The sequence below is a fragment of the Periophthalmus magnuspinnatus genome, chromosome 5 (assembly GCF_009829125.3).
Source record: "Periophthalmus magnuspinnatus isolate fPerMag1 chromosome 5, fPerMag1.2.pri, whole genome shotgun sequence".
NCBI lineage: Eukaryota > Metazoa > Chordata > Actinopteri > Gobiiformes > Gobiidae > Periophthalmus > Periophthalmus magnuspinnatus.
Window position 1 is genome coordinate 8515786 of NC_047130.1, and position 12460 is coordinate 8528245.

Genomic DNA, 12460 nt, shown 5'->3' on the forward strand with positions numbered 1-12460 from the left:
AGTTTGTTGTGTAATTTGAATAACTTTCACAAAAATAGGTAATAGTGTCATATGTATATTTTAAAATATATCTTGATATCATCTCATTCTAATTTAAAGTGGAAATAAACACAAATCAACTTAGTACCATCTACTGTTCCTAGTCCTTTTTTTTCTCAATTTAGTACAAACGAAGTAAATTTGCAGCTTTCTAGTGAAAAACTGTCAAAAACCAAGTGTGTGTATCCAGTGGCCACTACAATTTCAAGTACTATGTGACATCACATAAGATTGTTGTGTGTGAAACACCTGGCTGCAGAGCAGAGTTTGAAGTTTGGATACTCCCCTCACTCTCCCCTTTGGTACTCCAGGTACTGCCAAGTTTAGCAGCTCTATTTGAAAAGTGGCTGTGGGAGGAGTTTAGGTGTTTAGTCTCACTTTAAATTCACAAAAATATATAATGGGCCACTTGGATTTGCGATAAATCTATACTCATCTATATTCTCTGCATTTCCCTCCAGAAAAGAAAACTAATTACCGTGACTCTCTGTGGCGCGTTCAAGGAAATGGCCCATGTAAGATTCAGTGTAGCCAATTACTCCTCTGCACCAGTCCCATTTATCATTCATGTTTTTGTGTAGCGCTACCCTAAAGAGAAATTTTTAACAGCTTGTGATTTCAAAGCAAATGCCTGCAACGCTAACAAGCCCGCCTATTTGTTTAGCTTTGATCCACTCAGACGAATTACGGGTAACGCCCACGTCTGCGAATAAATACTTCATCGCCGCTCAATTAGTCAAGAAGGCAATGTTTTTCCAACTTAAAATGTGCATTCAGCGGTAAGAGATAGACAACATTCAAGGCATAGAGTAGATCTCGAAAGAAAGATTCTGTACAATAGTCACATCACAGCCCAGCGGACGGAGGGGGTTGACGCTTTTTTAAAACTTTGATTTTTTTAACATAATATTTTTTTGTTTTTCTGTACAAGCATATAAAGTCTGTGATTTACTCTTCTGTACAGGTTCAGGCACACGTTTAGGTTCATGCCCCTCTGGTCTTCTCTCATGCACGCTCCACTCACACGCGCTCGCTAGCTCAAAGGGGGCAGGGGCGGGCTTCCTTTGCACTTTGTGTGTCCCACGGATGAGGCTGACGGGCGGTGTCCATGGCCAATCAGAGAGGGCGGGAGATCCAGGGAGCCAATCAGAATGAGCTGAGCGCCTCCAGGGCCACTTCGTAACAGAACTTGTACTGCTCCTGTGAACGAACAAAAATCTGGATGAGCTAGAAGAACCCCGCTAGTAGTTTACCCCAGATACTAACATTTGACAAAACCCAAACCAGGACTAAATCAGGACTAGACCAGGTCCAAGCCACGTCTACATCAGACCAAACAAGGACAGGAGTGAAGACTTGAACCTGTAGTTAATCATTTTTTCTTTCAAATCTGCTTTATTTCTGATTGGGGTCACTCGCTGCTCTGGGTTGTTTGGGTTTTTTTGTGTGTTTTTTTTGCTGGAATTGTACTAATTTTATCATTACCCATTTCAAAAGCCTGTAATGTCACACTGAGATAAAATACCTCTGCTACAAGGACATATGAGTGAAGCGACAACAGTCCAAAGGAGGTTCTTGTTGGTGAGGAAACCACGAATGTCCTCAAATGAAAGCATATTATGTTACTATTTTATGTATTTAACTTACCCAGCATAGCAGTAATAAAATGTCGAAGATATAAAGAGAATTACTTTTAAACCTCATCTTAGATTATTTGGACAATTTACATTACACATATATATTATCAGAGCTCAAAAGAAATAGGCTGAAGGCTTATGTATGTCTACTATAGTCAATATTTTGAACTTTTTGTCTTTGAAGAAATACACACCAACAGAAAACTTTACAAAAGTTATAATTTGGAGACTGATCAAAACAAAGCGAATTGTATTTCACCCAAACCAATAAAGTGAAAGCCTGGTAAATCTTGTGTTGATCCACAAACTGTTTAGTGTTGGCCTGGGTGTGAGAGCACAGGCTGCAGACGGAGCAGAGGGAGGCTCAAACACTCGGCAGCAGACTTCTGTAGACTCTCAGGTGTGCTGGGCTCCACATGCCAAAGCAGCAGGCTCCACTAAACTAATGCATTTGGCTGACGATGTTGTTTTTCCAAGACCAAAATAAATAATTATACTTTGTTTTTTGGTGTCAGTCTCCAACATTGCCCAATATTTATTCAAAGAAAAACAGCAGTAAAATTAGAAGGAAACAAACTCCTTTCAGCTTCCATTTAGCTTCTCTATTTCACTACCGGGTATAGCAATCAACTCTAAGTCAGACTGACCTTTGATGGACCAGACACCTCTAAAATAAATTACTCCATGGCCATTTTACATCTGGTCATGTACATTTATAAAAGGAATACTGCATAATCTATGACGCAACCTTACGGGAATTTTAAACAAGACTTTGTACCTGTTGTACATTATGGGGAATTCTCGATTTGGTATCACTTTATACAACTTCCTTAATAAAAAAATTAACAAAGATTTAATTCATAAAGTTTATTAAAGGGCCTATATTATGCCATTTTTGATCTATGTAATACTTGTGTTCCCTCATCAAAAACGTGCCTAGAGTTTTGTTTTGTTTAACACACAAACCCTCTGTATTTAGGTGTGAGTTCTTCTCTCAAACAGAAAACAATCTTGTACTTTGTGACATCATGTGGTAACACAGGAAGTGCTCCATACACCTTCACTAGAATCATTTGGATTGATTTCTGCCCTGAACCTGCCCATAAATCTCTCTAAAGGTAAAAGATAGCTTGAAAGCTATCACTATATGACATCACAAGGTGGAACGCAGTATTTTGAGGTTTGGCGATGTAGACAGACTAATAAACCAGTATTACTCACACAAGCAAACAGCAAAACACAAGTGTACATTATAAAAAGCTTAAAGCAAAAATCCATTTTGTGTAATATAGGACCTTTAAAAATGATTCGTAACTAGTTAAGGGTTTAGCGTTAGAAGTTAGGATTAGAGTATTGATTAAACCGGTTTTTAGCTAATAAACTATTTGTGTGAATTCAGTCTTTGTTTGTCCTTTATCAAGGCTATTAACAGTATAGTTATTATAAAGTGTTACCCAAGCTTCACAGAAGTTATGAGCCTGATTGGTAGAGCAGTGCTTGTTCACTAGAGTCCACACAGACCGACAACACAGACAGAAGAGATGGAGCCCTCACCAGAGTCTCCACCATGTGCGTCTTGTTGTTCCTCAGGGTCTTGACGGTGTGGAACACGTCCACGATGTTCTGCTGCTGGATCATCTCGTTGATGCTGCAGATGGCACAGAATGTCCCCGAACGCCCTCCTCCAGTGCTGCAGTGAGAAAAGTTTCATTTAAATGGAACTGTATGTAAGATTTTAGATTTTAAACTTCAGAAACATTACCTATTTGTGTCCACAGATACAAGGTAAACATGTTCATAACAAATATAGCTCTCATTTGGGTTGCCAGTTTCAATGCTAGAATCCAGTGATCTAAACCTAAACGGACACGCTGGAACGACTGTCCCCTAGGCTGAAGTGGGAATGCCTCAAGATCCTCCCGGAAGAGCTGGAGGATGTGTGTGTGCAAAGGGAAATCTGGGCATCCCCGCTTAGACTGCTGCCCTAGATAAAGAGGAGGAAATGAGTGGATGGAGGGCTCACTCTGCTCTGAATCATCATTACCAAAACCCCAGCACCAGCAGTCAATCATGAATCAGTCCTAGTGCAACCATGGCCTGTCCATATACTGAGAATGAGAAAAACTTGTAAGTGTCCTCAATCTGCAGGTTAAGGCTCTGGCAACCCAGGTGCAGTTGCGTTTTTAAACACTGTAGTTGTGCAGGTACATACAGTTCCTTTAAAATATTTACAGCCAATCACACTCAGTTTGAAAAGCACCATGTATAATAATAATAATGATAATAAATGAATGTGGTACATAAAGGTTTGCGCTCATCTTTCATTGGTTCAAACAGATAAGCTGATGCCTGGTGAATTGTTTGCGATACTAAGATTCCAATCTCTATTTTGATACTAAAAAATAGACTCAATACTCTACAGTGATTGCAATACCATGATAATAATAAAAAAAGAAAAAAGAACAGTATTTAGACAATAGAATGTGATTTTCAACATTAAACCATAGTACTTTCTTTTATATTACAATGTGACCTTATATCTGTGTAATCCCTCAGTTGTCCAGTAGGTTCCATATTGGTCCATGGCTGTACATTAGTCTATGTGTCTTATACTTGTTCTGATACAGCTCAAGATCATTCGAAAGCTGTTCAGGAAAGGTTCATTTTTGTCCTGTGAATGTGAATTTTCAATATCGATTAGTATCTGATTTTCTGATTCTTTTAACAACCCTTTCCTGATGTGGATTTTTTTGGCACAGTATGACACAGATGGAGCCATGTCACAAAGTCACACAAAACAACCACCCGACACTAATGGATTTAAAAAGAATGAGAAAATCTGGCAGTAACTTGTGAAGAGCGATTTGAAACGTTTTAGATGTTTACAGTCTTTGGAGCTCAGTCACATGTGTCCACCTCCTCATCGCTCTTATGAGAAGTGAGTGGCCACAAACAAAGCCACTGTCAACCCACTATGTTTAGGAGAAAGACATGGCCAAGTGAAAAATGAAGCCAGCAGATAGATATTTTTATTTAATCCACAGCTAGTTGACATTCTAAGTGAAATATGAGAAACTACAATAATATATATTTTTTTGTCTTTAGGGGCTGGGAGCAGTAGCAGTGTTGGAAGTGTGTTCGTCCACTGACCCAAGGAGCATCATTTTAGTTGTGTCCCTGGACAAGACACTTAGGGCCTCAGTTATCATTTCTTGTGGTAAACAAGAGAGTGAAACATTTAAACTATTTAAATGCTGCAGAACAGAAGTAGAAAACGGTTTATAAATGTGACCATTTACCATTTTAGATAAAACTCCAGAACAGCTCAGGAAAACAGATCAATGCTGTGTCTGATTGGCCCAAAAAGCTGTGACGAAGCGATCTGATTGGACGAGCCTCAGTGATAGCCGTGTGTGTTGTTATAGATTGTCTCTTGAATGAAAGGCCTTATTGGCTGGGCTCTGTGTGGGACAAACAAACTGAATGCGTTTAAAGGATTTCTGTTGAGATGCTGCTTCATTAGTGTGGAGCTAATCACTACCTCACAACACATTTAATTACTGCTGCGTGGGATTAAACTCTTTTGTTTGTGCTTTATGGTTCTTTATTGAACAAACTTGAGGCAGAGAAGAAATGCGACTCAGATTTAATGTAGGGAAATATAAAGCATCAGAAAACCTCTTAATGGTTAAAGCTCCCATTTTAAGCAGACCCTAGACTTTGTTATTGTGAGGCCAAACACCATAATTACCCAAAATTCATACCCAAATTAGTTCATATTTATCTAGGACTTTTACTTTATATGAGAGGGACAGTTTTTGTTATTTCTTTGCCCTAGAGATAGATGGATATAGATTATTCTATTTTATATTATTTTTCCCAAATGATCCAACTTAAATCTGCTACAGACTCACCCAAAGCCCTTTTTACCACAAACCTTAAAGAAAGCTGTGTAGTCACATTTTGTGCAGACATCTCTTTGTGTTTAAGCGGTTTTAAGTACAATTAGGAAATAAAGCTGAAGTGATGGCAGCAGAGCTGCCCCCCCCTTCCACACACACACAGTCCCTGAGTCTGTGAGTGAGCGTGTGCATCACTGCAGCATAAGTGTGGCTCAGACCTGTGAGGAAAACTGTATAACTTGATCTTTTATCACTAAACAACAGATGCTTCGGTCTCTACAACACATTAGTCCTGCTCTTGAGCTCACTGTGGACGGTGTGTACTCTGTTGTCTTAGACTGGTCACATATCCCAGGAGTAAAATAGTATCTTGTAAATGTTTGTTTTTTTAAGGCAAAACACTGTAACCTTGCTAGCAAGATGAATTCTTGCAATATTTGTGAGTTCATAAACTCTTGAGCATCCATCTTGTTAAAATACATTAGAGGCATTCGTTCGTGATAGGCCACGAGACCAATCACAGGGCAGCATTGTGGTTTGGGAGGAAGCCAACAACAAACCAAAACAAACATAGCAACACCAACAAACATACTTGAGCCTATTTTAGCAGAAATACTGACTATATTTTGTTTATGAAAAACATGCAGAGGGAAGCCCAACCCCAGTATGGTTGTAAACAAAGTGTTATTGGTACTAAACTAGCCCGTACTCACAGACAGTGCACCACCGTGCGGCCGTCACCTCCGTCGTACTGCTCTTGCCACTTGGCCAGTCTGCGCACCAGCTGCAGGATAGAGCGCTTGGACAGGGGCGTGTCCCTGTAGGCCGGCCAGCCAATGAACTGGAAGTGCTGCACCAGACGATAGCCATCCTGAGGCTGCACACAGGGAGGGAGCAACAGAGACAGATCAAAATCTATTCTATCAAACCCAAAATAATTCTATAAACAGACACATGGTCACCAACTGATCAACTGTCAACCAGACAGTTCCCACAAGAAGAGACGAGGCACAGGATTGGGTTCAGGAGAATGAAACAAATTTATAACGTTTTGCATTCCAGTTTATTCCTTTTAACATATTTAACTGTAAATGTAGCACTACTTTTTCAAACTACAACTAATCAGTATAAAACCTCAGTGCCCTGTAACTTCAGGAAATTGTACAGTAGTTAAAATGTATAGACTTTTGCACGCAGCCTGGATACTTGTGGTGAAAGGAGCTGTGTTGAGGGACATAACAGTGATACTGTTCCCTCCCCAAAAACATACTCATATTTTGCTTCAGTCACATTTGTTTCTAATACACATTTGTTTCTAATACTGTTGTCCGGTTTTCTTCTGCTTGCTCACAAAGCACTCTACTCTTCATTATTCATTCCTGTTCCTGACAGTTATGCCTAAAAACCTAAATTTAAGTGTGTTCCAAATGTAGACATTATTTTAAGGTTGAACATGTGAAATACGAATCCAAATGACCAAAAACAAAAGCCAAATAAAGCAAGAATGCATATTATTTTCAGTTTGAATTTTTTTAAATTGGTTCGCAAGTTTTCCTTTGGCAAAAATGTAAGCGTTTTCCAAAATTCAGATATTCCTATAGTTCCCAACAGCTCATTATCTTTCTGCTGGTGTATAAAAGCATGAATGAGCAGACTGATGTCAGTAATCATCTCCATTTGAAGTGACTGTGCAATGAAACAAATTGGATTGACTCTGCAAACACAACATCTTATAATGCAAATTGAATTTTGTGCCAAAGTAAATGTTTTGAATGATTTGTCCCTGCAGCAGTTGGCTTCAGCTCTGTAGATAGTGACAGCGGGCGTCCCTGTCTGTCAGACTGATTTCCTCTGACGCTAACACATGCTAATGCTAATGCTCAGTGTGTGGCCTCAGGAGGAGAGCGAGACCACTGGAAAGGCTTTTCTATCAGAGCCACTAAACAAAGAACGCCAAAGACTAGGCTCGCAAGTGTAATTATGTGTTATTTACTGACAATGTAACAGGCTGTTATGACTTCTATGTATGAGGATGCTTTATAGTATGTTTTCCTTATGCACTATGCCACCTCCTGGGAAAGAGTACATAACTGCTTGTCTCCATGGAGATGCTATTGTTTGACCTAGACTGTTGCACAGTATGGCATTAAACCTATCTTGCATTCATTTCATCCCAGGTGTTTTTATTTCTCAAGATTATCTTAAAAACCTGCACTCTTGCTGTGAGCAGTGTAACTTCTCCCCATATCTGACCTGTAACTTGGCTCGGCAGCATCAAATGCTTGTCTCCATGGCAATAGATAACTTGAATACTATAATAATAACAATGCTATACTAAAACAAAAACATTTTGATGAAGACAAGCAGGTGGCAGACCCTCCACCAGAAAAGGTATAAAGTACATCTTTAACTAAACTGTGTTTCATTTGAATTTATAGTAAATTTTTCTCAATAGAATGAGGTATGTCGTCGCATTCCAGATGGTAAGTCTTAACTCCATCATGCTGTTGTGCTGCCATCTGATATGAGCCATTTCATGCTGCACTGGTGATGTGTGTGAGAGGAGACAGAGGAATTCACTAGGACACACACGCTCCAATACAAGCTCCAAGAGAGACTCGACCAGTCCGCTGTGAGAGAGAGGGCTCATGCAGCTCTTTATAATGAGATCAAGTCAGAGATACGGTATAAAGACCAGAGTGAGAAGAGAGGGAGTGGAAAGGGAGAAACACTGGCCATTGGCGGTAATAACATGCTGTTATATCTGTTCTAGTTTATGGCAATTAGAAACAGACTAGAATAATATTTTCACACTCCAGTATGAATGGGTATTTTTAGAAGAATGTGTTAGGGATGGTCTGATATGAATTTTTTTCAGCCGATACAATAGAAGATATTTGTTTTGCTGCTGTGGCCGATATTTGCGATACAGGTATTACAATTTCAGGTATAGCAAAACCCCACAAATATATGTTAGATGTCAGAGTTTTAGCTTAATTGCTCTTCTATTTCAAATTTTAGTCAGAGACTGGGGAAGTACAGAAAAAATAACAGTGTCAAATATCTGCAATATCTGAAAATCCTCCAATATCACCGATACCAATATTGGAACCAACATAGTCCATCCCTAAAATGTATTTGTGGCACCTGTTAAAAGTGGACTCTCTGAGCCATAATCTCCTTCAACTGATGAATAAATAAATAAAACACAGCCAAATCAAAACCAAATAACTCAGTGACGTATAAAACGCTTCCAAAAACCCTTTTAGCTCCCACTTATCAGCAGGGGTTTTCCATTTAGTTTTTGACATGACAGAGCTACATCATTATGTGTGTTCTTACCCTGGCCATGTTGCAGATCCTGAAAATGCGGTTGATGATGTCTTCATCGATGTCGGCTGAAATAAACTCCACCTGAATCGGTCCATAACAGCACGAGCTCTTCTCAGGCCAGTACTGCATGCACAACTGCACAGAGGACAAGCATTTTTAGATGGATTCATTACATTATTTGTATTTTGCTTTTAGTTTTTTAATGTTTGTCTAAAACACTGTTTTACATATCATGCTTGTAAATGTACACATTACCCACTTCAAACTATATTTTGCAGTGAAAAAAACTAACATTTGATAAAAAAAAAAAGCAGAAGAAAATTGAATGAATAGCAAATACATCAACACTACTTTGTCTAATTTTACATAAAGAAAACATGCATTACATAGGGAGATAGAGAGGCCTGTACTCTAATCCTCCTTGTCACTGTTTGACTCGTGAAGTCCTTTGTTAGATTTTAGGTGCTCACACATTTTAGTTTTCTGCTGTTCTGTTTGAAGAAACAAGGTAAATGACAGATCATATGTGTTTTTGAATGAGAGCGGTGTCAAGTGTTCTGAGAAAAAGCCTGAATTGAATTGATGAGAAACCAAACCAAGTTTCATAAAAAAACTACACTGTATAAAATCCATGGCTGAAATTTACTGAAATTTCACATTGGTTTACTGTTCACTGTTATGTCTCTTGCTTTTGGTCTGACACTGTGCTGGTGCTGCCAGAGGAAGACTACAAATAAAGCCTCCTGAGTAATGGAGACATGGACAGACTCATTCATAAAGCAGTCCACAGTCTCTCCTTCCCCTTCACGTTACAGACTCCAAATGCTCTGGAGCTTTCAAGTTCAAAAGGAGAAAGAACAGTTGTCTAAAGTGAATTTGTACCTGAGCTGCATCCATCTCATTCAGCATGACAATAGACGAGCAGTTATAGTCAAACACCAGCCTCCAGAAGTCTGCCATCGTGTTGGGCAAAGGATGCTGGGTAACGATGAAGGCTGCAGGCTGCTTATGGCTCTGAAAGAACGGATCAGATAAATATGGGTGTGTGTGCTTTGAAAGAGAATCTACTAGTGTTGTCACGATAATAAAATTTGAAACTTGACTTCAATACTAAGGAATATACTCGATATTCGATACTTAATACTGATTCTAATACAGTGGTCACTCGTTTATCGCAAGGGTTATGTTTTTAAAAAATAACCCGCAATAGGTGAAATCTGCAAAGTAGTCAGTTTTATTTTTTACAATTATTATATATGTTTTAAGGCTGTAAAACCCCTCACCACACACTTTATACACTTTTCTCAGACAGGCATCAACATTTTCTCACTTTTCTCACATTTAAACACTCTCAAAGTTCAAACCTTTGTAGGTGCCTTTGTCAGTGCAGGTTTTATTGACATTGTGGGTTTTGTCACACTGCTAGCGATCAAACATTTATATAATTTGTCAAGCTGAACACATTCTGTACTGTACAGGAGACACGGCAATCCCTTAGCCAATCAGAACACAGAACACAATGTGGATTCATATGCTGCAAAATTGCAAAATCGCACACAAAAAAACGGCGAAATAGTGAGGCCCAGAAAGGTGAACTGCGTTATAGTGAGGGACTGTACAACGATTATAAGATTTCTTTAGAATGCAATTTTCACCAATGAACAATAGTAATTTTTTTTATATTGCCATGTGGCCTTTAGTATTGATACCTACTCAAGTGAGTATCTTGTTTCAATACTAGGTTTGGTATTGATTAGTATTTGATTTTTTTATACTTTTGACACTTTTGTCCTGAATTTTACATAACAGCTCAATGAGTGTACACACAGAATGTCTGTCATTAAGGAGAGATGAAACAGGACTAGTTTTGCAGAGCTAATAAACTGCAGAAAGCAAATCTGTAGCTAAAGCAGCCACTTACGTCCATTAGAGCAGCATTGATGTAGTTGGAGCTCTCTCCGTCAACTGATATGAGGAAGGGCAGGCATCGGTCTGCAGACAGCACGTCCATACTGCGGTTTTTATCATGATTTCTTGGTAACAATCCCACACTGCAGTCTTCAGGGCGTACTCTAGGTGTCACTATGTTCAATGTCTGAAAAACAAAAGAACAGAACGGGAAGTTAAAGTGGGACTAAACCCAAAACCACTTTTCAAATAGAGTTGCTAAACTGGGCACTGCCTGAAGGACTGAAGAAGAGAGTTAGGGGAAGGAGGGGCGGGGTCTAGAGGTGTGAGGAACAGTGTGATTGGTCTGACAGGTATCCACTCTATAATTCCTCCTGCAACCAGTGTTTGAATCAAAACCACACTGGTCTGCTATTCAAACTGCATATACACTGATTAGTAGCAAACAAAAGTTGACTTAGTGCTTAGATCCACTTTAAAATGCTTGACTTTTTTAAGAATACTAAACATACATGGCAGATGAAAAAAGGGAAACATTTCTGACCTGGAACTCGTCTTTGATTTGGCTGGAGTTGGTCTGAGGGTCTATTCTGCTGATGTTGTAGTAAACGGCTCTGAACTCACACACTGGGATGGCTGTGTTTCCACAGAGACAGGCCTCCAAGATGGCATCGTGGACAAATACATACTGCTCCTGCAAGTCAGATTCCATTAAAAAACATCCCAATGCCTTGTGTCTTCCTGTATGTCATTTGTACTTATTTATGTATTGTTTATTTGAATAGGGACAAACACAACAAACATTAACATTAACAATTATGCAATCTGATGCATGTATCACAGTGTTTATAGGCTAGGGCCTAGGCTAATTCACAACATCAGTCCCCAGAAGGGGGACTTTAACAGTTCAGATTTCACTAAAAAGCATTGGGGTTATTTGAGAAAAAAACCCCAAAACAAAATAAAACAGTAAATGGTGTGAATTTATCAAGATAATCAAACAATATAAAAAATATGACACCACTTACAACTCACGCATTCAAATTTCTCAGTATCACCCCCCATCCTCCCCTGCCCTCCACATACTCTCACTATATCACATGCACAGCTTACTTTGACTATTACTGTTAAAAGCTCTTCAAACCAATTATTTCCAGTGTTTGGCTTCAGTTTTCTCCTCCACACCCTCATTAGTGCGCCTCTTGCTGTTATCAGTTAACATTTATTTACTTGTCAGGGCCCTGCTGTGGACTGAATGCCATTTGTTGTCTGTTGGGGCGGAGAGCGGGATTAAAAAAGCTGCTATGACTGATACTGGCCATTAGCCACTTCAGTGAAATATCAACATGTGTATAGAAAGTTTTCTCTACCTAACAGAAAGTCCATTTTAAAACATGATTTGCATTAGTACAATATCATAAAAGTCAATGATGCCTAGAGTAGCTAAAAACTGTACTCAAGTAAGAGTAATGTTACTGTAAAATATTACTCAAGTAGAAGTACGAAGTAGTAGTCCAAGAAATTACTCAAGTGAGTCTCAGCAGGTGACAGACCAGACTCAGCTTTCTCATCTCATTCAGAGGAGCTGCAAAGTTTTCCCTTTGTTCTATGAAGTAAACAAGACTGAGACGAGGGATTAGA

The 12460-nt window shown here is 39.1% G+C and overlaps 1 protein-coding gene across 1 annotated transcript in view; it reads right to left on the minus strand.

Annotated features, from left to right (window-relative positions):
- Positions 1 to 326: 326 nt before the first annotated feature.
- ptprt (protein tyrosine phosphatase receptor type T) overlaps positions 327 to 12460 on the minus strand; it is a 151830-nt gene continuing 139696 nt past the window's right edge. Inside the window, exons 28-34 of the mRNA XM_055221627.1 lie at positions 11364 to 11513; positions 10833 to 11006; positions 9794 to 9925; positions 8921 to 9046; positions 6292 to 6455; positions 3231 to 3366; positions 327 to 1239 (exon numbers count right to left, since the gene is read on the minus strand). Of these exons, the coding sequence (XP_055077602.1) occupies positions 1186 to 1239; positions 3231 to 3366; positions 6292 to 6455; positions 8921 to 9046; positions 9794 to 9925; positions 10833 to 11006; positions 11364 to 11513 (936 nt within the window). The 3' untranslated portion in view covers positions 327 to 1185. The remainder of the gene's footprint in view (positions 1240 to 3230; positions 3367 to 6291; positions 6456 to 8920; positions 9047 to 9793; positions 9926 to 10832; positions 11007 to 11363; positions 11514 to 12460) is intronic.